The 26,581-nt window shown below is 38.8% G+C and overlaps 1 protein-coding gene across 2 annotated transcripts in view; it reads left to right on the forward strand.

The window, feature by feature from the left end:
* The window catches only part of MSH2 (mutS homolog 2), an 80,964-nt gene that overhangs the window by 4,237 nt on the left and 50,146 nt on the right, over positions 1–26,581 (forward strand). The window contains exons 2-7 of one of the 2 annotated variants that reach the window (XM_042981339.1): positions 5,321–5,406; positions 7,241–7,395; positions 10,987–11,265; positions 12,239–12,385; positions 14,629–14,778; positions 16,403–16,536. In XM_042981339.1, the coding sequence (XP_042837273.1) occupies positions 5,397–5,406; positions 7,241–7,395; positions 10,987–11,265; positions 12,239–12,385; positions 14,629–14,778; positions 16,403–16,536 (875 nt within the window). In that variant the 5' untranslated portion in view covers positions 5,321–5,396. The remainder of the gene's footprint in view (positions 1–5,320; positions 5,407–7,240; positions 7,396–10,986; positions 11,266–12,238; positions 12,386–14,628; positions 14,779–16,402; positions 16,537–26,581) is intronic. The other variant, XM_007084705.3, reaches the window with a different exon arrangement.

Here is a 26,581-nt window from a genome sequence, read left to right on the forward strand (position 1 = left end):
CCTGTTCTCCCAAACCTAGGCAACCACTAACCTGCATTTTCTCTAGATTTGCTTATTCTGCACATTTCATAAAAATGGAACCATAAAATATGTAGTCTTTCATGACTGGCTTCTTTCCCTTAGAAATATTTTCAAGATTCATCACTGCTATTAGTACTTCACTTCTTTTTATTGCCAAATAATAATCCATTCTATGGATATACTGTATCTTGTTTTTATCCATTTGCTAGTTCACAGACATTTGGATTATTTCCTGAACCTATACTTTTTTTTTTTATTTTATTCACTTTTGAGAGAGAGAGCACATGAGTGAGTGAGGTGCAGAGAGAGGGAGACAGAGAATCCTACTGACAGTGCAGAGCCCAATGTCGGGCTCAGACCCACAAACCACAAGATCATGACCTGAACCTAAATCAAGAGTTGGATGCTTAAGCTACTGAGCCACCCAGGCATCCCTTGAACCTATACTTTTTAATGTCATCTGTACCTTCTTTCCTTCCCTGTTGTGTCAGTGAGGAGGTGGCCTTTTGCTATGGTCTGGATCCCATCCCCACTTCTCAGATGTGGCTTTCTGTTGATCCTTTCTTTCTTCTGTCTGGTTCATTCTATTAGCATTTAGACTTAGTTGCATCTTCTTAGCTACTTTTGATTTTCAACATCTAGTGATAACATTATTGTAATAAAGCCCTGTGAGATGGGTTAGTACCTAGCTCCAATTTGTAGATTAGGAATCTGAATCACTGAAAAAGAAAGTTCCTTAGCCTTTTGCCTCTTTTGTTGTCAGATCTCAGAAAGTGTCTCCTTTTGGAAGTCTTTCTTGATTCCCACGTTAAGATGGTCTGGTTAGCTGTGCCTCTTAGGTGTTCCCTGACCTGAGACTTTCTCCGTACCCCAGACACGGCATGTATTCTACCCTATTGCCCATCTATCCCAGTAGACTGAAAGCTCCTAGAGGGCAGGAACTGTGTTTTAACCAGTGTCTGCCTCTGAACCCCAGCACCTGGCACAAGTGCCCACGTGTAGGAGACACATGGTAATTGTCAGCTGAATGAGGTTGGGGGCTCCAAATTATTCCTGAAGAGAAGAATCTCGTATGAACATGAGGCGGTTCCTTCTGCTGTATCCCAGGTGGAGGCTGGGTAGTTTTCTGTCCCTTATTTCATACCAGGAGGTCAATTTTACCTCCCAACTGATTAGTTGTGTTTATTTTATTTTTTTACAATGTTTATTTGTTTATTTTGAGAGAGAGAGAGAGAAAGCAAAAGCGTGAGCGTGAGCAGGGGAGGGGCAGAGAGAGAGAGAGAGAGAGGGAGACACAGAATCCGAAGCAGGCATCAGGCTCTGAGCTGTCAGCACAGAGCCTGACGCGGGATTCGAACTCACAAACCAGGAGATCATGACCTGAGCTGAAGTCAGGTGTTTAACCGAGTGAGCCACCCAGGCACCCCAAGTAGCTGTATTTTAGATGCCTGTCAGTAAATAAGACTTAAAATGCACTGCCACCCAGTATGTCACAAAAACTCCTTTGAGAGAAATAGTAATTTTGGAGGATAACCTTGGCGGTTGGGCAGCCCTTCTGTACCTTAGCAGTGGAGGTAGGGGAGGCCATGGGGGGAGGGGAATTACCTCATTTGTCTCTTCACCCCACCCACTCTTAAGAAATTACCACTGTTGTGAACCTGTGTTCTGTTGAATTTGTCTGTTGAAAGAGGTTGAAAGACTTGACCGGATTCCTTCTACCCAGAGCCAAGTAGATAACATTGATGTGCAAAGTAGTTGAATGTAATAGGGAGTGGTGGGGCTTGTGGATCTGAGAGTGCTTGTTCATCCGGTGATAGCATTCAATTTCAGATGCTTTAAAAACCCTGTACTGGCCAGACAGTTCTGCTGACACATCGTACTGGGTTGATGATTTAAGAGCTGTTTCAGAATTTTGCCAGACTGATGATTTTTTTTTCCCCTCTCTTAGAATTGTTTTTGCTGAGCTAGACTTTACATTTTGCCTTCTAAAATGTAAAGGAAGATTTGAAAAGCAGTATTTTTTAAATTCATTGTATTTATTGGAAGTTGCTGATAATCTTCACAGTGGTGTTTATAAGTGTCTTTGGGAGAAATTCCTATGTGATTTTTGTGTCAGTGCTTTCCTTGAGCAAAATTTTTTTTCTTATTTTAATGATGTTTCATCATGAATAATATTACTTATGTGGAATTCAACTGGATGGGTTGGTAGGGTGACCAATCATTCTAGTTTTCTTGGGATTGAGAGGGTTCCTGGAACATGGGACTTTTAGTATTAAAAATGAGGGGGGGGGCACCTGGGTGGCTCAGTCAGTTGAGGGTCTGGCTCTTGATTTTGGCTCAGGTCATTGTCTTTTGGTTGGTGGGATTGAGCCCCATGGTTGGGCTCTGTTGATGGCGTGGAGCCTGCTTGGGATTCTCTCTCTCTCTCTCTCTCTCTCTCTGTCTCTCTGTCTCTCTGTCTCTCTGTCTCTCTGTCTCTCTGTCTCTCTGTCTCTCTCTTTCTCTCTGCCCTCCCCCCGCTCTGCCCTCCCCCCACTCATTCTCTCTCTCTCAAAATAAACAAACTTAAAAAAGAGAGGGGCGCCTGGGTGGCTCAGTCGGTTAAGTGTCCTTCAACTTGTGTCATGATCTCACAGTCTGTGAGTTCAAGCCCTGTGGTCAGCTCTGTGCTGACAGCCTGGAGCCTGCTTCGGATTCTGTGTCTCCCTCTCTCTCTCTGCCCCTCCCCCACCTGCATTCTGTCTCTCTCTGTCTCTCAAAAACGAATAAATGTTAAAAAAAAAAATTAAACAAAACACCAGAGAGTTTTGGGCAAAGTGGAATGAGTGCTAGGCAAAACCAGGAAATAATTTAAATGGGACCTACCATTCCACTCAGGTTCTCATCGTGAGTGAGTGTTAGTTGGGAGATGTGAGTCTGTTGCAGGCTGGAGGCCTTCGTTTTGGAGGATGCCTCTGAGAAGTGTGAGTACAGGCTTTGTTGAATGGGAGTATAGAGTAAACATAATTTTCATGCAACTTGCTTTCTAAATGCAAGCTAGAGAAACAGCAATCTATTCAAGTCTAAGAAAAATGTGACTGAGTTGAAGACTGGTGGCCTAAATAGTGTTTTGCTCTAAGTTTGAACTGATTGCCTGTATTTTAAACATTGGGACATTTCATGAAAAAAAATCATATTTTGAGCTGCTTTTGAAAAGTCTGCCCAGTTGAAAACTCTGGGTGTGAATATACCCGCAGCAAAGCAGTGGGTTTGGAGCTGAGTGGCTGCTCTCTGATGTGTTCCAGATTCCTCCTTTACTCTCCTGTGCTTTCCTTGTTTTGTCACTGTTCCCACCACTCTATATGATCTCTTTTGAAGCCACTTGTCATGTCAGCTCTGTTGTTCTCTTCCTTTGGCTTCCTTTGCTCATTTGATACCTGGCCTGGTCCCTGTAATGAGATCACGAGGAATGTTCTAGGGAAGAACCTTAGGCAAGATTTGAGCCCTTTTTCAGGGTGGCAGACAGTGGGGATTATACTAATAACTTATAACTAATACTAGTACTTATAACTAATGAAGAAATGTTGGGAATGTTACCTGTGTTTAGGTGTACAAAACAGTTGAATTATGTCATTTAATCTTCATGCTTATTTGTATTTGATAGTTATACTTGACATGATCTATTATTTAAAAGAAATTTTAAAAAATGTTTATTTATTTTTGATAGAGACAGAGTGTGAGCTGGGGAGGGACAGAGAGAGAGGGAGACATAGAATCCGAAACAGGCTCCAGACTCTGAGCTGTCAGCACAGAGCCCAACATGGGGCTTGAACCCAGGAACTGTGAGATCATGACCTGAGCAGAAGTCGGATGCTTAACTGACTGAGCCACCCATGCATCCCTATTATTTTTTAAAAATATTTTTTTTTAAGAGAGAGAGGGAGGGAGAGACAGCACAAGTTGGGGGGGGGGGCAGAGAGGGGAGGTACAGAAGATCTGAAGTGGGCTCTGCTAAGAACTGAGTGCTAGATGCAGGGCTCGAACTCATGAACCGTGAGATCATGACCTGAACCTAAATTAAGAGTTGGATGCTCAACTGACTGAGCCACCCAGGCATCCCTATTCTGAATTAACTTACTTTTTAGTTTTTATTTGAGAGAGAGAGAGAGAGAGAGCAGGGGAGGGAGCAGAGGGAGAGGGAGAGAATTTTTTTTTAATTTTTTTTTTTTTTTAACATTTTTGAGACAGAGGGAGACAGAGCATGAATGGGGGAGGGGCAGAGAGAGAGGGAGACACAGAATCGGAAGCAGGCTCCAGGCTCTGAGCCATCAGCCCAGAGCCCGACGTGGGGCTCAAACTCACGGACCGTGAGATCGTGACCTGAGCTGAAGTCGGAGGCTTAACTGACTGAGTCACCCAGGCGCCCCAGAGGGAGAGAATTTTAAGCAGGCTCCATGCTCAGTGTGGAGCTTAATGCAGGGTTTGATCCCAGGCCTCTGGGATATTGACCTGAGCTGGAATCAAGAATCGGATGCTCAACTGACTAAGCCACCCAGGGGGCCCCTTAAATACTTTTAAGTGGTATTATCACTGGTATTACCTGTTATTATAAGAAAATCGAATTTTTATTCAATTTGATGGTGTGAGTGATTTTATTAATTTTGTAAGAAATTGACAATTGCAAATCAAAACTAAGGTGGGACACTGTTTTCTAGTAAGAGTTCTTAACCTTGGCACTATTGATATTTTGGACTGAGTAATTATTGTTGTGAGGGGCTATCCTGTGCATGTTAAAATTTTTTTAAAGATATTTTTATTTTTGAGAGAGAGACTGAGTGTGAACAGGGGAGGGGCAGAGAGAGAGAGAGGGAGACACAGAACCCGAAGCAGGCTCCAGGCTCTTATCTGTCGGTGCAGATCATGGGAGATCATGACCTGAGCTGAGGTTGGATGCCTAACCAACTGAGCCACCCAGGTGCCCCAGTATCCTGTGCAAGTTTAACAGCACCCCTGCCTTACCCATGCGATTCCATTAGTACTCTGCTGTTCTCCCTCCCTCAGTTGACAACCCAAATGTCCCCAGGCTTTGGCAAATGTCTGCTAGAGAAGCAAGATTATTCCTAGCTCAGAACCAGTAATCTGAGATGAAGACCAGAAAGTTTGAAAACTCTGTGTTGCTTGGATAGGGGAAATAAAGGCACTCATACTTTATGGATGATAGTGTTAATTTACACAGCCAACCAAAGGGAATAGTCTGGCAATATTTATCAAAATCACTGTATTCTTTGATAAAATCCAGTTTTGGGGCTTTACCTTACAGATGTACTCATATTGGAGAGTGAAGCATGTACAAGATTATTCATGCAGCATTGTAATAGAGACTGGAAACAACCTATATGTTCATCAGTAAGTGACTAAATTATAGTACATCCTCAGAGTCATTAGAATGTTTGTAGCTATAAACAGAAAGAAGCTGATTATGTACTGATGGAACAATCTCCAAAATATATTAGGTTAAAAAAAAAAGCCAAGATACAGAGCACTGTTTGTAGTTTGCAACCATTGATGTAAGAGAGGAACAAAGTAATGTTTGTGTGTGCATAGCCTGTGTTTGGAAATATATTAAAAAAAATTTAATGTTTATTTTTGAGAGAGACAGCGTGAACAGGGAGGCACAGACAGAGGGAGACACAGAATCTGAAGCAGGCTCTAGGCTTTGAGCTGTCAGCACAGAGCCTGACGCGGGGCTCAAACCCATAAACCATGAGATCATGACCTGAGCTGAAACTGAACTCTTAACCCACTGAGTCACCCAGGCACCCTGGAAATATGTTTTATAAACTGATGGTACTTGGCTGGTAAACTCTATGTGTAGGGGATCAGTGTGAAAGGGAAGTCTCCTTTTTGCTGTACTTTTTTTTCCTTTTTTAAAAATTTAAACCAAGTTAGTTAAAATAGTGTAATAATGATTTCAGGAACAGAATTTAGTAATTCATCACTTACGTCTAACACTCAGTGCTCATCCCAAGTGTCCTCCTTAATGCCCATTTAGCCCATCCCCTCACCCAATACCCCTCAAGCAACCCTCAGTTCTCTGTATTTAAGAGTCTGTTATGGTTTGTCTCCCTGTCTGTTTTTTGTATTATTTTTGCCTCCCTTTTCTTTATGTTCATCCGTTTTGTATCTTAAATTCCACACATTAGTGAAATCATATGATTTTTGTCTTTCTCTGACTGGCTTATTTCACTTAGCAAAACTCTCTACTTCCATCCACATTGTTGCCAATGTCAAGATTTCCTACTTTTTGATTGCCGAGTAATACTCCATTGTGTACGTATACCACGTTATCTTTGTCCATTCATCAGTTGATGGACATTTGGGCTCTTTTCCATACTTAGGCTATTGTCGATAGTGCTGCTATAAACATTGGGGGTGTGTGTGCCCCTTTGAATTAGCATTCCTGTATCCTTTGGATAAATACCTAGTAGTGCAGTTGTTGGGTCAAAGAGTAGTTCTATTCTTAATTTTTTGAGGAACCACCATACTGTTTTCCAGAATGACCGCACCAGTTTGCATTCCCACCTTGCTGTACTTTTTCGAACCTTTGAGTTTTGATCTGTGTTACCTAGAACATTTTGCAATGAATAATGACTAATTTGTTTTTATGGACCTTTTCGGAAAAGTTTAATTTCATACAAATACGATATAGTTATAAGACATTTTTTTTTTTTGATGTTTATTTATTTTGAGAGAAAGAGAGCTAGTGGGGGAGGGACACAGAAGGAGAATCCCAAGCACGCTATGTACTGTCAGCACACAGAGCACAACGAGGGGCTCAAACCCACAAACCATGAGACCACGATCTGAGCCCAAACCAAGAATTGGCTGCTCAACCAGCTGAGCCACCCAGGCGCCCCATGTAATTATAGAACTCTATTCAGACTTCTGAGAAACTAATTATAAGAAAGGACAAGTAAGTTTATCTATATATGTATTTACTTATTCTTTTATCTTTCTTAATTTTTTATTTTGATGTGTAGGTTCCATGAAAGCAGAAGAGCCATATCTGTTCATTTTATGCCCTTCAACTACCAAAGTCCTTCAGATATGTAATAAGGGCTTGATAAACAGTTTATTGAAGAAATGAATTACTGAGAGAAGAATGTGGCTTGGGGGAACCATTGTGTTACTACTTTAAATCCTTAAATCTGTAACATGTATTTTTAATATTTTTCTTTAGGAACAAAGACTCTGGAGAGTGTTGTGCTTAGTAAAATGAATTTTGAGTCTTTTGTAAAAGATCTTCTTCTAGTTCGTCAGTATAGAGTTGAAGTTTATAAGAATAGAGCTGGAAATAAGGCCTCGAAGGAGAATGATTGGTATTTGGCATTTAAGGTAATTATCTTCCTTTTTAATTTGGTTATTTTTAAGAGTAGAAAAAATAAAGATGTGAGGGAATTCTGTGTGCTTTAATATTTTAACCAGGTTGTGATAATAAAATACTTTGAGAAACTAATATTCTTTAGCATGTGGTTTTTAAAATCACAGTTTAATAGCAACTTTGAAATTCACTAAATTGTTATTATGAGTATGAATACTCTGAGCTTTGTCAGTATTCCTGAAACCTAAATAATAAAATAGATTTTACATAAAGTTGAGTGCCAGCATTAGACAGATTTGATTTTACTGTTTTTAAAGTAATAATGTCCAGATTTACTGTATCCCATATATCTCCTACACATCTGTAACATGTTTGTATCTTTGTATGTGCCTTTCTCTTCCATTAAGTTTATAATTTTTGTAAGTCAGAGACTTTGTTTAATGATGATCATTTCTTGGTGTCCCTGGAAAGGCTTATTTATTTTTTCTTTTTTTTTTTTTTTTTTTCCTGGAAAGGACTATTAACATGCATGCTTCTGGGCCTTCATGGAGATAGCACTATTTTATTTTATATAATGACTGTCTTCATTGCCATTCTGTAAGGTCCTGTTTTTGGTTGTTCAACTGTAGGTTCTGTAACCTGCAGAGTAGGTTCTCAATAAATACTGCAATAAATGAATGGTTAAAATGTTGTTGGGGAGTTACAATTTATTCTTGAAAGGGAATAAATGTGTGGTAAGGGAGACAGTGCTTTGGGCTTATAGTCAGCATATTTCATTTCTTTTCTCCTCTGCCCCTCTGGGTGTCCTTGGTGTATTTCCCAACTGTCTCCTGTATCTGTTTCTCCATAAACAGTAAAATTAGAAGGTTTTTAATGATGTTTTCCAACTTGAAAGTCCTGTGAGTTTTTTCTTGTGAGGTTTAATAGAATATCTAAACATCTGATCTTGGTACTACCTCAAATATAACATTCAGTCTATGTTCCATACTGTGTCCTCCTTCCCCCACCTGCCTTTGTAGGTATGTCTGTATTTACTGAAGATTATATCTGGGAGAATTTAGCATTCTGCATTATGGAGTTTTCTGGGAATTTTCATTGGTGTTTTACTGAGAAAAGTGGGGCTTTTACTAAGAGTTTTAGTCTGTGTCTTGAAAGATTTTAGTAGAAAATTGAGGTACCACAAAGTGATGTTTTTTCATTTTTCACACAACTCAATTAGTAATAACACCAAAATGTAGAATCCTAAATTTAAGAGATTACCATGATTATCATCCCATCATACCTCACTCCTCTGTGTCCTGTCAGAATCCTTCAAGATGAATTCACTTTAACTCCTACCTTTTAAGTCAGGGGGAAATTTTTTCAAATATATGTCTATCAGGTTAAAAAGGTGGTATCTTAATCCTGACATTTTAAGAAGTTCAGATCTAAAACTGCAAAAACTGAATTATCATGACATTTTTTAGCTTTAAAAAAAGTTTTTTCTAAATGTTTTTATTTATTTTTGAGACAGAGAGCGACAGAACATGAGCAGGGGAGGGGCAGAGAGAGGGAGACACAGAATCTGAAGCAGGCTCCAGGCTCTGAGCTGTCAGCACAGAGCTCGATGCAGGGCTCGAACCTACGGACTGTGAGATCATGACCTGAGCTGAGGTCGGATGCCTAACCGACTGAACCACTTCATTGCCCCAGACATTTTTTAGCTTTTTGATTCTATTGTAAATATTAGTGATATTTAAAGTAGTTGGTCTCTTATGATTGATTTCTTTCCCATGTTCTCAATGGTATGTACAGAGTGGGAAAGGATCTTGGATACAATCTAGTTCACAGATTAACAGTCTTATGTTGAAGGACCCTTAAGAACCCAATTTTATTAGCTACTATTCCCTTTTGAAAGTTTAAAGGTGTGCTTTGTAACCTGTATGTGCAAATCTGAAAAATGTATGTAAAAATATGATGTTTACATTTGCAGTTGAATCAGTGCTTTTAAAATTTGAATGCAAGATAACACTGTTTTTCCATTTCATTTTTAAAAAATTTAAACATTTTATTTTTAAGTAATCTCTACACCCAATATGGGGCTCAAACCACAACCCCAAAATCAAGAATCACATGCTCTACTCACTGAGCTAGCCAGGCACCCAGCCCTCCATTTCATTTTTTTTAATTGATTTTTTTTTAGAGAGTGAGGGAGAGAGAGTGCTAGCAGGGGAGGGGGCAGAGATAGAGAGAGAAAGAATCCCAAGCAGTCTCCACACTCAGCATGGCTCCCGATATGGGGCTTGATCTTGACCTTGTGATCATGACCTAAGCCAAAATCAAGAGTCAAATGTTCAACCAACTGAACCACCCAGGCATCCCCTTCCTTTTCATTTTTGATCCAGATTTTAATCAACAATCCATAGTTACAGGATATTTAGAGTCATTTTATGGAAAAATCAATGATTATCATGATTATGATGCTAAAGTCCTTCAAGAACTGTTGGGGCACCTGAGTGGCTCAGTTGGTTAAGTGTCCGGCTTTGGCTCAGGTCCTGATCTCCTGGTTCGTGACTTTGAGCCCCACATCAGGCTCTGTGCTGACAGCTCAGAGCGTGGAGCCTGCTTCAGATCCTGTGTCTCCCTTTCTCTCTGCCCCTCTTCTGCTCGTGCTCTGTGTCTCTCAAAAATGAATAAATGTTTAAAAAAAAAAAAAAAGAACTATTGAACTATTGATGGCTATTGGTTGCTTAAGTTTGGTTGTTACCGTGGTCATTGGACTCTTGGTGACTCTCCTGTTTCATACCATGGGTGGTCAGTTGTCTCAGAAAATGCCTCATGTTAACGGTTTCCTATCAGGTTCTGATCAGGTTGAAATATGTAGTGTCACCCACTGGCTTGACACAAAAGTGAAGAAACTTGACCCTTTAGTTGACTTGTGCAGTCCTACAGAGAGATTTCTAATCTTTTTGAAATATTGAAAATAGGCCAAGGATCCTTTATTTTGAAATGACTGATGTAGAACAGTCTCTACATTTTACAGATAAATATATTGATAGAGAATTAACTTTCCAAGGTCAGTATTTGTAGCTAATAATACTGCTCTCCTATGTGGTATAGCTAGTCAGAGAAAATACAATGTGCCACCAATAGGTAGGCATTTTGGCAGGATGTAGAAATTTAAGCTTACAATTGACAGGATTATCAATTTGGATATCTTAATTATTGGTGTGTGTATAAATCCAGCTGCCAAATTTCAAGTAGGCTTCATACCTGGTGCAGAGCCCAATGTGGGGCTTGAACTCAAAACCCTGAGTTTAAGACCTGAGCAGAGATTAAGAGTTGGATGCCTAACTGACTGAATGACTTAGGCGCCCCTCCAGCTGTCAGATTTCAAACTGAAAATCTTTTTTGCCCAAGTGTCCTGAAAATAATTGGAAAACTAGGGAGGATACTTTATAGAAAATAAGGTAATAGTAATTGGAATATATTGTTATAAGCAATTTTTTTTCCAATAGTAATTGGAATATATTGTTAGGAACAATTTTTGGGGGTAACTCTTGTTTGCTATGAAATTTTTTAAGTGCATTCAACAATTCTTCAAATTTTTGTTTATTTTTGTTAAGGCTTCTCCAGGTAATCTTTCTCAGTTTGAAGACATTCTCTTTGGTAACAACGATATGTCAGCTTCCATTGGTGTTGTGGGTGTTAAAATATCTACAGTTGATGGCCAAAGACAGGTCGGTGTTGGGTATGTTGACTCCATACAGAGGAAGCTAGGACTTTGTGAGTTCCCTGATAACGATCAGTTCTCCAATCTGGAGGCTCTTCTAATTCAGATTGGACCAAAGGAATGTGTTTTACCAGGAGGAGAGACTGCTGGAGACATGGGAAAGCTGAGACAGGTAAGGGAATCAAGTCTAGTGATGGAGAACCTAAGCCTAGGAAAGGTTCTAATTAACATGCTATTTTATTTAAGGAAAAAAATAATTTAAAAGTCATTTTTTTTTGTATTTAATTACAGTAATGTTTTATATTGAGGATTATCTTGATGTTTATCTTTCACAGAAACTTTGTATATTTAAGAGGATTGTAGAACAAGTTGTTTCTTGTTTTACTTCAGATCCTTCCTCCCTCCCTCCCTCCCTCCTTCCCTCCTTCCCTCCCTCCCTCCCTCCCTCCCTCCCTGAAAGAGTAACAGAATGCCATCTTGAAGGGATCACAGCTGATGAAAGGAATGCTTTCACAGTTGTGAGGGGAGGTGATTGAGGTCCACTTAAAAAAAACCAATTTATTACTGTATTTAGCATGGATTTATCAAATAAATAAGATGCAGATCTTCAGTTTAAGATAGTTTAAGTGGGACCTTTAGCCTCTTATTTCATTGAGTCTTTTTAAAAAATTCTGATTATACTGTTTGATTATACTGTTTGTGTAAGTATATGATTTATTTAGGTATTTAAGGGATATTGTGTCCTTGAAGGATTCTTTTCTTTTTGTGGGCTTCAGATACCATAAGAACTGCTTGGGAAATAGGAAGTATATAATGGGCATTGTTAGCACAGGTAGTATCTAAACAACTTTCCACAAGTATTATTCTGTTAAGAGGTTTTTACTATTGGGACTATTTTTGGGGTGGGGGTGCTATTTTTAAAAACCTTTATATGAACATACTTTTAAATTACATGAAAACTTAGTTTATAGATTTTAAAAATATGTGTTAGTATGTATGTCTTCCCAGTGTCTTGCACATTGTGTAGAAACTTAATGTGGGTCAATAATTTAAGTTGTTCTTACTATACTTGTCAGTGATATGATTTTTTCTCATTTCTTTTTTTATTTTCCTCAAAGTAATTTAAATTATTTTTTGTAAAATAGGTTATTCAGAGAGGAGGAATTCTGATCACAGAAAGAAAAAGAGGTGACTTTTTTACAAAAGATATTTATCAGGACCTCAACCGGTTGTTGAAAGGCAAAAAGGGAGAGCAGATGAATAGTGCTGTCTTGCCAGAAATGGAGAATCAGGTATGTGGATTATAATGTGAATTTACTCTTAAATTATAATCATGGCTTTTGGAAAGCTACTTCTTTCATATCTCTCCAAAGTGTAAACTGTGAATCACTGATATTAATTAAGCTTATTTTTACTGTGATTAAACTTTTGAAAAACTTGAGGAAATGACTAGAAAAACTGAAACATAACCTTAAATATAATTGCATTATATTTACACAACATATATCCTTGGAGCAAGAAAGAGTTTTATTGATTTCACAGGAAAGATCCTGATTAATGTCACTTAAGTGGATGAGATAGCATAGTGGTTGTAGGGGGGAAAAAGACCTTTCAGAGCTTTATAATGTATAAGTTGTAGAGTCGTTAATAAATTACTTCATCTTTCTTTTTTTTTAAATTTTTTAAATGTTTATTCATTTTTGAGAGACAGAGACAGAACATAAGCAGGAGTGGGGCAGAGAGAGAGGGAGACACAGAATCGGAAGCAGGCTCCAGGCTCTGAGCTGTCAGCACAGAGCCTGACATGTGGCTCAAACCCATGAACCATGAGATCATGACCTGAGCTGAAGCCTAATCAACTGAGCCACCCAGAGGCCTCAATTACTTTATCTTTCTGAGAGGCAGTTTCATTATTTGTTAAATACATAATAGGTCTTAAAGGATTGTTGGGGAGATCAGGAATAAGAGTGAAAGTATATATATATATATATATATATATATATATATAGCACATAATGCATAATAAATACTACATTTAAAGAGTTTGGCTAAAAAATTGGCAGATTATGTATGTGTAGTGGTAGAAATGAATATGGGAACAATGTAACTTTTATGGGATTTTCAGTGGTTGATGTGTTTCTTTGTTCAAATTTTCGAGGTCGGTGTGGCTTGAGATGTATTTTTATGGTAAAATATTGGAAACTCTTGACAGGATATTTGTGGGTCACTGATAAGTAACATGGAAAATTCTGTTGTATACTTAAAAAGACAGGACAAGCTGTTAAACTTAGAATTCCCAAAGTAGATTTCAAACTAGAATGAACCGGGACTGTTATGACTGTCATGATTTTGTGGTTATTGCTTATCATGTAGTAGTTTAATTCCTATAAACTCTGTAATTCTTTTACTTCTTGTGTGTGTAACATAATCAAAAGCCAGTATGTATGAGCAGTAATACTGGTATTAGAAACTTACCTCTTGAAAATGTGAAGAAGCTTTTAGGGCTACAAAAAGTTTTTATCTGTACTTCCTGATGACACTGCAGGAAGTGCCGTGCTGGAGTTTGTCAAGGACAGGTAGATGACAGTTTTCTGTTAGGGAAAGCAGGTACATTTCACAAGTCTAGTATCAAGTATATTTTAATATGTAGGATTTGTCGTTGGGCTGTTGGTTTGATGTCCTGAACTACTTATGTTACAATAATAACAGATTATTTAAATTTTTTATTATTTAAATATACATGTAGGAAAGTGCATATATCCTAAGTATATAACTGAATTTTCATGAATTGCAGATCCCCAGATAACCAGCACCCGTGAAGCAGAATAGAGTATCAGGACCTCAGACCTTTTTTAGGCTTACTTTCAGTCATTACCCCAAGGGTAACCATCGTTCTTACCTCTGCTAGCATAGACTAGTTTGGCCTTTTTTTGTAGTTTACATTAGTGGAATCATATGGTTTATATTCTTTTGTGCCTGGTTTCTTTTGTTCAGTATCGTTTGTAAGTTTTACCCATATTGTCATGTGTCACGGTTGATTGTGCTTATATCTTTGGTTGTGTAGTATTCCATAGGGGTGAACATGCCAAACTTCATTCATTTTACTCTTGATAGGCATTTGAGTCATTTCTACTTTTGGCTATTATAAATAATACTATTCTAACAGTAAATTTTCACTTTCTAAAACTAATTTTTTAACCTTAAGAGATTTATTTAAACTTTGTCTGATTTTCTTGGTTTGGATTGAGAAGGAACACAAAGGAAAATGATAGTGTTCAGAATTTATTTTCATTTTGCCATTTGTTTTCTAAATACCTCTAGGATTTGTTTATATATGTTTTTATATATACTCTAGAGAGTGAGGGAGACAGAATCCAAAGCAGGCTCCAGGCTCTAAGCTGTCAGCACAGAGCCCGGTGCGGGGCTCAAATCCACAAACTGTGAGATCATAACCTGAGCCGAAGTTGGGACACTCAACCAGCTGCACCCCTAGAATCTTTAATTAAAATTTTTTTTTTTTAATTCTTAATCTTAGGTTGCAGCTTCATCATTGTCTGCAGTAATCAAGTTTTTAGAACTCTTATCAGATGATTCAAACTTTGGACAGTTTGAACTGACTACTTTTGACTTCAGTCAGTACATGAGGTTGGATATTGCAGCAGTCAGAGCCCTTAACCTTTTCCAGGTAAAAAATAACATGTCTTAAAAAACTTAATGCTTAAAAATGTTTCCTTTATTCTATGCTGAGGAATATTATTAAGGAACTTAAATATTTTGAAATATTATACTTAAACATGCAGCTTTAAATTACTATATTTTTCTAGGTGCAAGCTATATAAATAGTATTTGTCCTGGCTTTATGAATAATTTGATTATATTAATAGCAGTTCTTAAAAAATTAATTTTAGGAAGTTTTATGTCTAAAACTACAGTAATTACAAAGTAATTTTGGTTTGGGGGAAAATACACAGCAGAAAATCTAGATTAATAGGTTGGAAGTTTGATTTTAGGAAGAGGAGCTTTTATTTTTTTATTTTTTTATTTTTTTTTAATTTTTTACCTTTATTTATTTTTGAGACAGAGAGAGACAGAGCATGAACAGGGGAGGGGCAGAGAGAGAGGGAGACACAGAATCTGAAACAGGCTCCAGGCTCTGAGCTGTCAGCACAGAGCCCGATGTGGGGCTCGAACTCACGGACTGTGAGATCATGACCTGAGCTGAAGTCGGTTGCCCAACCGACTGAGCCACTCAGGCGCCCCGAGGAGCTTTATGTTTTAAGAAAAAATTATTTTATACACATTTTACTTAAATAAATTAAAAAAAATTTTTTTTTAAAGATTATTTTGAAAGAGAGAGGCAAGAGAGCTTGAATTGGATAGGGGCGGGGGTTGGGGGGGTGAGAATCCCAAGCAGGCTCCACACTGTGCAGAGCCTGATGTGGGGTTCTAACTGTGAGATCATGACTTGAACCTAAACCAAGAGTTGCACGCTTAACTGACTGAGCCCCCCAGGCGGTCCCCAGAAACCTTTTTATTAAGTTTATTTATTTTGAGAGAGAGGGAGAACATACACAAACGGGGAGGAGGAGAGAGGGAATCCCAAACAGGCTCTACACTGGCAGCGCAGAGCCTGATATGGGGCTCAAACTCACGAACCATGAGCTCGTGACCTGAGCTGAAACCCAGAGTCAGATGTCCAACTGACTGAGCCACCCAGGCGCTCCAGCACATCTTACTTTAATAGCCACCAAAACAACTGTTTCATTTCCTCTAATGGACTCTGTCTACCAATTATGTTGGCCTTCAACATATGGCCATAGCAATACATATGAGTATGTATCATGCATTTATACACACATGCACACATTCTAAAGCACCATGAGACACAGGCTACACTTTCACACAACTGGGGGCCTCTCATGTGCAATTGATCACTGGTTTGCTTTACTCAAGACTTTAATGGGCTTGGTCTGGCCATTAGTCCCAGTTCCCCAGAGAGGAGTTAGGATGACATAATGGGTCACCACACTTTGGACATCATAAAAGAATGGAAATAGGCTAAATGTGAGATGGCATCTTGAAGCCTCCACTTTGACCATGTGGATTCAAAATACTCAGGTGCTGTAGTATAGACTGACACCCAGCCTGACAGTAAGCCGGCTGAGGAAGAGGAACTTCTGTGCAAATTTCTCATTTAATATCTGAAGAATATAAGTGTTCTTGTTCCCAAAATTATTTAATTATTTTTCGTAGCTCAGTAAAGTTTTCACTAATGAGCATGCTATTCTTTTTTGTTTTTTGTTTACTAGGGTTCTGTTGAAGATACCACTGGCTCTCAGTCTCTGGCTGCATTGCTAAATAAATGCAAAACCCCTCAAGGACAAAGACTGGTTAACCAGTGGATTAAGCAGCCTCTCATGGATAAGAACAGAATAGAAGAGAGGTATATTACTAATGTACACTTCTGTAAGCTTTGGGTAACTTCTTTTTTTTTTTTTTTTTCAACGTTTTTTATTTAGTTTTGGGACAGAGAGAGACAGAGCATGAACGGGGGAGGGGCAGAGAGAGAGGGAGACACAGAATCGGAAACAGGCTCCAGGCTCCGAGCCATCAGCCCAGAGCCTGACGCGGGGCTCGAACTCACGGACCGCGAGATCGTGACCTGGCTGAAGTCGGACGCTTAACCGACTGCGCCACCCAGGCGCCCTGCTTTGGGTAACTTCTAATTACTCCATAGGATTATGCCATTTACTCTAATATGCAAATTTGCTCCTGTATTTTTGCATGTGACTGCACAGAGAGCTAGCTACATAGTGATAAGAGTAGTAATGATTTAGATTGATTTGATAACTTATTTTATTAATAATTTTTTTTTCACTATAAAAAAGTAAAGTTTTATCAGAGAGATGGATGGATAATGTTTCAGAACATAAACTTAGGAGCGTGAGTACCTTGGTGCAAGTTACGTCTCTAGCACTTATTAGCTGTGTTATCTTGGGACAGTTTACTCAACCTCTGTGTTGCAGTTTCTTCCCTTTTAAAATGACAGTAATGACACACCTATTTTGTAGGGTTGTTATGAAGATTGGATAATTTAGTATATATAAAGTGCTTTGATGGGGGTGTAGCACATAGGAAGCACTTCCTCTTAATTATTTTGGAAAGGGTTTTAAGGCAACCTAAACATATATTTCAGAAAGTCACTTTAATTGAAAAAATGAAAGGTTCTATAATTCTGCTACTTGAATATGATTAACATTTGGGTATATTTTATTTTTATCTTTTGTTTTATATATGGGTTATGAGACTTTAAAAGAAGTATACATAAGAGTATAAATGCTAAGTGTTGCAGCTTGGTGGATTTTCACAAAGTGAACACATCAGTGTAACAACAGTCAAATCAAGAAACAACATAAGTAGCATCCTAGTGACTCTCCTGGAATCTCCTGCTAGTTACTACCCCTCCTCACTTCAAAGTAATCACTGTCCTTCTAACATCATAGATTAATTCGTTTTGCCTGTTTTTTGAACTTTATATAAATGGAGACATTTTAAATGACTTTTTTTTTTAAATGTTTATTTTTTGAGAGAGACAGAGCACGAGGGGGGCGGGGCTAGAGAGAGAGGGAAACACTGAATCTGAAGCAGGCTCCAGGCTTGGAGCTATCAGCCTAGAGTCCGACGTGAGGCTCGAACTCACAAACCGCGAGATCATGATCTGAGCTGAAGTCAGATACTTAACAACTGAGCCACCCAGGCACCCCTAAATGGAGTCGTTTTAGATGATGCACTCTTATATTAATCTTTTTTTTTTTAAACATAGTTGTAAATCTTAATATAGTTATGTGCCCCAGTTTTTCCCACTTATATGTCAATTTTCATAAGCATTTTTTACTGTTGCTGTTTTATCTTCTCATTCAACATTTTTTTTTTTTTGAAGTTTATTTATTTACTCTGAGAGAGGAGAGAGTGTGAGTGGGGGAGGGGCAGAGAGAGAATCCGAAGCAGGCTTATACTGTCAGTGCATCGCACAGTACTGGGCTATATCTTGTGGACTGTGAGATCAACCTGAGCCAAAACCAAGACTTGGTTGCTTAACTGACTGAGCCACCCAGACACCCCTCATTCAATCAACATTTTTAGTTTTTACTAAGTACACAATATTTTATTGACAAGATGTACTTTATTTTACCTTTCTCCATAATTAAGTTCTTTTTTTTAATGCATTTATTTTTATTTTTTTAGAGAGAGTCAGCAGGGGAAATTGGCAGAGGGAGGGAGAGAATCTCAAGCAGGCTCCACACAGCACAGAGCCTGATGGCAGGGCTGATCCCATGACCCTGGGATCATGACTTGAGATGAAATCAAGAGCTGGATGCTCAACTGACTGGGCCACCCAGATGTCCCAATAATTAGGTTATTTCTAATGGCCTTACTTTGTACCTAATGTTTTCCATTTGGCAAATTAAGTGACACTGCCAGAATGGGTAAAAGATTCAATTTTTTTATGGCTACGATGTCAAGTCATTCAAGAATTTGTTGAATACCTACTGAATGCTGATGATATACAAAAGCATAATGATCTTTTGACTATTTGGGACATTGCCAGACGTACATAAAATAGTTGATCGGTATAAGATACCCTGTAAATAATTACCAAACTGAGTGTTAATCCTGTGGATTCAAAGAGCGTTACAATAAAAATAACTCAGGAGGTTAGTGGTTTGTGGATGTGCTGGTATTTTATTGAAAATGCCAAAGTTGAGGGGTACCTGGCTGGTTCAGTTGGTAGAACATGTGACTCTTGATTTCAGGGTTGTGAGTTCAGGCCCCACACTGGGCATGGAGCCTGCTTAAAAAACAGACAAACAAAAAACAAGGAAATGCAGAAGTTGAGATGCTATGGTGACTTTCTGAAGTCAGGTTTACTGGGAAGAAGAGTGGGATTTAGTAACTTAAAATAAGAAATAGGAAGGATTAGATAATTGCAAGTAATTAAAGCGGTTTACAGTTTTTAATTTTAATTATTTGTGAATAAGTAATAACATGTATACGTTTCAGGATTCAAACAGAAGGTTACACAGTGGTAATTCTCCTCCTCTTGTCCCCCAATTCCCTGGGATCTCTTTCTCAGGGCCTCTATGTTCGACAGCTCAAGGGACACATTTCTTACTGTACTGTATGTGAGTTGCCATCGTTGCTCTGAGAGCAATCAGTCTTAATCAGCTTTTGAGTATCATTTAATGGAGAGTCTTTCTATAAACAAGCAAAATTTTATGCTATTGTCTCTCATCTTTTAGTGTTTTGTTTTGTTTTTTTTTAGAAAAATTAGGTAATTTAACTCTGAAGCGCTAGGTCATTGGTTATATTTTTAACCTTGGTCTCCTGTGAACAGAGCAAGTGACACTTGTCCCCTTCTGGCTTAACAACTAGAGCACGTATGTTAAGACTCTTCTGAAACCTGAGATGTCATTTTTATATTATTTACCACAGTAACAAATTACTTTAGAAGATATGAAAATTAGATTTTTTTAGACGATAAAGGTTTCTTCACAGCACATAGCAATAATTTCCAAAATCTGGTAGTCTATAAGGCTTATTAATTAGAAATAGGATTTGCAAGGATGCCTTTATGAGTCAGAATATTATCTATTTTTCTGCACCTGTAAGGTGAGAAGAATTATTTTCTCCTTTTCATCTTGGTGAGAAATTTTTTGTTTGCCAGCAGGCGTAAAAGCCCTTGGTTTTCAAGACCAAATGCTGAAATTCACAGATTAGGAGGAGAAAGTTATACTCGTTATACAGGTTCTTATTTGGACAGTCCCCTTGTTTTATCTCCCTTTCTCAGTTCTATCTGCTGCGATACCTCTGGCTTCCTAGTTTACACCTTCAGGGTTCTCAGGGCGAATTCATTGCCCCCTTCTCTGAGCATGTAGGATTGATCTCTTCAGGGTAACAGTCAAATCAAGTTTTCTGTTTCTTACTGTCAACGTTGTTATGGGATGATTCACAAAAGAGTAAGTAGTGGAAGTCTGTAAATGAAGAGTTTATTTAATTTTCTTTTTTAAATACATTTTATTTTATTTTATTTTATTTTATTTTATTTTATTTTATTTTATTTTATTTTATTTTTTTTTATTATTTTAAAAAAACATTTTTTTTTAACGTTTTATTTATTTTTGAGACAGAGAGAGACAGAGCATGAACGGGGGAGGGGCAGAGAGAGAGGGAGACACAGAATTGGAAGCAGGCTCCAGGCTCTGAGCCATCAGCCCAGAGCCTGATGCGGGGCTCGAACTCACGGACCGCGAGATCGTGACCTGAGCCGAAGTCGGCCACCTAACCGACTGAGCCACCCAGGCGCCCCTATTTTATTTTTTAATAAACTCTACCCCCAGCATGGGGCTTGAACTCATGACCCTGAGATCAAGAGATGCATGCTCTACTGATTGAGCCAGCCAGGTGCCCCGAGAGTTCATTTTAGGGACACCTGGGTGGCTCAGTTCATTGAGTGTCTGACTGTGGCTCGGATTATGATCTCAGGGTTATTGGGTTTGAGCTCTGCATTGGGCTCTGCTGATAGGTCAGAGCCTGGAGCCTGCTTTGGATTCTGTGTCTCCTTCTCTCCCTGCCCCTCCCCTGCTCATGTTCTGTCTCTCGAAAATAAATAAACGTTAAATTTTTTTTTAAATTTTGTTGCTGTTGGGTGAATCCTGTTAAGGAAGGAAAAGTTTTCATTTTTCTTTTTTCATTAGAGGACAGATGTGATAAGATCTGAGTTTGGTGCATACATCTTATCAAGGACAGTAGCCCAGTTGATAGGTTCAGGAATAATGATGAAAATGGGATTACTTTTAGGTTATTACCAAGCTCTTAGGAGAAGGAGGATGATAAGACTGGTATCTACTTTGTGTCTGGCACTTTGCTAAGCATCTGCTATTCATCAGCTCTGATGTGGTGGGATTGGTTTTAAAGCCAGGCTGGCCTGACTCCAGAGCCCTTGCACTTAATTGCTATACTGTATTTATTGCTTCTATCAATGGTATTTAATTTGATCCAAATTGGATTTTAACACCAGAAAGGAAACATATTATTTTGGCTTTTATTTAAATTAAATCCATGGAATTGCTTTATATGTTGTCATGCTCATGTTTCCATTCATTAAAACCTACTTGCACAGAGACTACAAATGCTGCTTATTTTTAGCTAATGGCTTAAATACTTTTTATCTCCAGTGAGAATGATAAGTTATTACCTTTTAGGAGTGAGTATCTAGGTGTTTCTTCTTTTTTGTACTTTATCTAACAAATTAGGAATTATAATAACTGCCATCTTTTGCCTTGTTGCTTCTGAGAGAGCAAGAAGGGTCATTCTACTGGAGTCATCTAAAAAAAAATTGGCCAGGGATGCCTAGCTGGCTCAGTTGGTAGAGTGTTCAACTCTTGATCTCAGAGTAGTGAGTACTAGCCCCACATTGTGGACAGAATTTACTTTAAAAAAAACACAGAAGTGTATATATAGAAAAAATTCAGCCAGGATTCTCCTTGCCACATTTGCATAAACCTGCCTGGTCCAGTCCAGGAATACGGCTTCAATATGTGCCAGTAGTGTTTCCATCAGTATGTAAAGGATACTGGCTTCATTAAGTTGGGTTAAGTGAACTTCCTTGAGTGCATCATCCAAGGTACCCATCTTACTGCAGATGTTCAGGATACCTACCCTAGTGCTAGCTAGCTCTTTGTACATAAATTAAAAATACTTGAATTAAAAAAAGAACTATTCATATTACTATTTTTTCCACTTGTTTTCTTTTTTTTTTTTTTAAGTTTATTTTGAGAGAGAGAGGGCATGCACGTGTACAAGGGAAAGGCAGAGAGAGAGGAGAGAGAATCCTAAGCAGGCTCTGCACTATCAGTGCAGAGCCTGACCCAGGGCTTGATCTCAAGAACTGTGAGATCATGACCTGAGCCAAGATCAAAAGTTCAGATGCTTAACTGACTGAGCCACCCAGGTGTCTGTCCCATCACTTGTTTTCTGATATGTCCCAAGTCCTCACTTTTGCTCATATACTAGGACTGTTGTTTTAATCTTCTAGGTTTTTGGTTTTTGTCTTTCCATAGATTCATATGAAGTCTTGGTAGTTTTCAAGTTAGAATTCTCTAAAGAACATTGAATACATGATAGTGAGCATATGAAATAGTTCACTCCTAAGAAATTGCTGATGGGGGAGCCTGGGTGGCTCAGTCCGTTAAGCGTCTGACTCTTGGTTTTGGTTCACATCATGATCTCAAGGTTGGTGAATTCCAGGCCTGCATTGGGCTCCACACTGATGGTGCAGAGCCTGCTTGGGATTCTCTCTCTCCCCCTCTTTACTCCTCCCCTGCTTGTGCTTTCTCTCTCTCTCTCAAATAAACTTAAAAAAAATTAAATTGCTGGTGAAAAATTTTGTTTATATTAAATCTGGTATTCTTACTGCCTTCTAATTTAAAATTGAATTACTTCTTTTTATGTAAAATTTAGTATGATTAATGTAACAGTCTTATTAGAAACCTAAGTCTCTGAATAAAAGTATTGGTCCTGTAAATTTAGATAAGCCGTGGTGATGCTTAGGTGATAGTATATCATGCTTTTTGAGGCAGTGTACTCCTAAGGTCCCTAGACTTCTTTCCAGGTTATATTTTTGTGCCAGGGCAAACTAGTTAATAGTCCATATTTTGTGGAAACAGTGGTTTGGAGGTCATACAGTGAGTGTAGTTTCATTGTAACGGTGAAGCATTGCTCTAACCTCTAAGGAAGAGCCGGAGGGCTTACATTCCATTGCTTTCCCACCATTATTTTCTTTCCTTCTAAATCAGGTTTAGTGGCAAGGCTTTATTCTGCTCTGAGCTGATCTGCCTAGCCCTTTGAAGTTCATTTGCCTCCAATTCAGTCTGCACCACAAAGGCACTGCCTTTCCAGTGCTTTCAAAGGCACCATAGAATTTCTTGTGTTCCATTGGCCCTTTGTCATGCTGGCCTCTCTCCTTAGCTGTCTTTCTCAATTAAGAGTTGCTGGCTTTCATTGCTACTCAATTCTTACTTTTTTTCCTCCTCTGACCAGATTTATTAAACATATCAAAATTCTGTGTACAAAGTGACTTGGACTTCCTGCTTCAAAACATGATCCTTTCTTACTAATATCTTGATAAGTCAGTCCATTGAGTGTCAAAAAGCAGCTTAAAATTCTAAAATTAATAGAAAAGTACCTAATGCACACCAAATAAATGGTCTAACTACTGGAACTTGAATAGTTCTACAAGATCATTAACGTAGGTAGAATCGAGCCTCTATGACAGTCTGCTGGAGAACTGATGTGAGATGTCAAGAGGCCATTTTGTGATTGTCACTGTGATTCTGTCCTGTTTTTGGATCATAATGTTCCCATTATCTGATTCTAGACGCTCCACAGGAGTATCAGTGGGGTCTGAGGTTAGCTCGCTACTTGTTGGGCTAAAATAGATAGCACCCCAGCATGCTCATCAGACAGGGTCCCATGGCAGCCCAGATTAAGTCCTTGTGAACCTGTGCAGAGGACTCCCAACAGTGGATGGATTCTTCACTGTTTCCTTGAAGGAAACAGGTCCAAGTTCCAAGTTCCAAGGTCACTTCTATGCCATCCATGGTCCACCTGGCCCAGGGTCCTGCAGCATTTTGCGTTGTTCTCTGGCTCAGGCCTGGAGCATGTCTGCTCTTATTTTACTACATGGCAAGTTACAGTGACCAACCCCCAATTTTTTACTTTCCTTGAAAGCCTTCAGCTGCCTTCTGCCTCTGAACAGATGATCTCCTCCTTAATCCTTGTAATCTCAAAATATATCTGTATTTTCAGCCTTTACTCCATGGCTCTTAAAAGAAGAGATAGTGCTTTTTCCTTTCCAAAGCCAACCTTTTCATTTTACCTCTGGACATAGTTTTTTCCTATTTCTTCTCTGCTTCAGTTTTCCAGTGCATCCTGTACTTTTCTTCCTTCAAGTTTCTGCTGTGGCCTCCCATCCCAAGTCGTCTCCCCCAAGTCTTAGCTCTGTAAATCCCAACTGTTCGAAATACAGGCAAATGAAATACCCCAAAGTGAAGTTTCCTAGCTCCCCTAGGAATCCTTAGTTACTTATCCGCATCACATTGCATTGCATTTTGTATCTCAGTTGTTACTCAGCACTAACTGTAAGATGGAGCATGTCCTTCTCCACTAGATTGAATATTCCTTAAAAGCATTTCCTCTCTTTATATCTTGCCATACTCTTTCTTTTTTAATCTTCTCAGGCCTACCAGAATATGCATCAGATGAGTGGCTCTCGCTGCATTTAACCATACCAAATTTGTTCTCAGCCATATAAATATGCTGTCGTGAAATTCTAGTCAACTATTTTTACAACGAAAGATCAGAAATGCTAGTTTTAAAGAAAGGACAGAATGTGGATTTTAACATACGAAAACATTTCATGATTAATTTCATGATTTATTCTGGCCGAATTTTACCCTAAAAAATTGTCTTTATTCCAGTCAGTTTGCAAATTAATGTGTCAAATTGTGTATAGCTGAGTAATTTTATTGAGGATTGACAGGTATACTATGTTATGCCAACAGTAACTTTGGAGCTTCTAAAATTGTGATTCTCTAAGAGTGGCATTGTCATAGAAACAGTTAGCAGAGCAGTCCTTTTTAAAAACTTTATTAGCCAGAACATAAACTGACACTGTAATTATTTCTGAAATGGTGTACTGAACAGACTTGTGAAACTAGTAATTTATTGGGCTTTTAATGATACCTGGGCCAGAAACCGAGGGGGTGGTGTGTATTGCCTTGTACTATATGTTTCAGAAGTGGTTTCATTCCTGTACTGTTCAACTTCTCAATATTCTTACTGAAATTTAATGTTCTTAAACAGTGTTAATTACTTATTTTTTAAGGACACAAAGGTTGCTTTAAATATTTCTTTGGAGGAGGGGATACTGCACTTATACTCAATGAAGAGAAACATTTTTACAGTCTAGAGGGTGGTCTGTCTTTCCTTCCTTCCTTCCTTCCTTCCTTCCTTCCTTCCTTCCTTCCTTCCTTCCTTCCTTCCTTCCTTCTGTCATACCATGAATTCATAGGGAATGGGTTCCAGCAGTTCAGGCTCTTTTCCATTAGTTCTTACAAACTTTTCTGTGTGCAGCAGGCTGGTGCTTCATTTGGACCCATGTATCTTTCTCTTGGCTTCCTTTTTTCCTCTGATCATTTTATTTCACAGGCTTCAGGAAGCTGAATGCTTAATATGCTCAATATGTACACTAGTTGTCTTGGCAAGGATCTTGCCCCTGTTTGTTCACAACATTGTTAACAGCATGCTGGATGACACTGGAGACTCTTCCAGTTTTGCCATGGTAACATTTGTGGGGCGTTCCTTTTTGAACAGTGCCATTCCCTTGATGTCTGCAGTGTCATTATCATCTCTTGTACATGTGCATGTATGTGGCTAAAGGACCGTCTCTGTTTTCTAAAAGGCCTACAGAACATAGCAGGTGCCCCTCTTGCCCTTTGTGTTGGTCATTTTGGCAGGTTACTGGAAGATGGTGGTATGGGCCAAAAAGTGGTGTTGATGACGTAAGACCCATTCCCTGGTGAGTTTGAGAGGAAACAGTGATAAAATAGTTGGAATAGGGAAGAAGCATGGGAAAACTCTTTTTTTTTTTTTTTTTAATGTTGATTTTCGAGAGAGAGAGAGAGTGAGCAGGAGAGGGGCAGAGAGAGAGGGGGAGACACAGAATCTGAAGCAGGCTCCAGGCTCTAAATTGCCAGCACAGAGTCCTGATGCAGGGCTCGAACTCATGAACCGTGAGATCGTGACCTGAGCCGAAGTCTGTTGCTTAACCGACTGAGCCACCTAGGCGCCCCAGCATGGGAAGATTCTTAATCAGAAATATCTTCTCTGTGGATTCTTAACATTTACCTGAGAGTAGCCTAAGGGTATGAAAGTCTTGGGAAAACAAAAGAAAAAGAAAGATGAAGGGTTGGTCAGCCAAGCATCAGGTTTCTTTTATCCTTTCCTCACCCTCTTAACACTGCTTTCCCTGCTTTATCATGAGAACTCAGAGATTTCTTGTGATTGTTAAGACTGAGGCTTTATCAAACTGTTGGTGCATAAGAAGCTCGTAGAAATTTCACAGCTGAGTCCCACCCCCAGGAATATTGTACTATCCACCTCTAAGTAACTTCCATGCTGGTGATCTTAGACCAGCCTTGGAGATGCTCAGTTAGAGCCAGAGGCTTAGGTAGGAAGGCCCATGTTTGTTTCATTGGATTATGGGACTTGACTGTGTTCAAAATCTGGTTTGTCTTTTAAATTTAGAGTACAACCATAGATATCTTTTCTGGAGTAGTAAGTACTTACAGCCCCAGTGACTAGTACACAGTATAATACCGGCTTGGTAGCAGATTTTTCCCCCCACTAATTTGACATTTGCCATAGCA

Source organism: Panthera tigris, chromosome A3 (genome assembly GCF_018350195.1).
Source record: "Panthera tigris isolate Pti1 chromosome A3, P.tigris_Pti1_mat1.1, whole genome shotgun sequence".
Classification (NCBI taxonomy): Eukaryota; Metazoa; Chordata; class Mammalia; order Carnivora; family Felidae; genus Panthera; species Panthera tigris.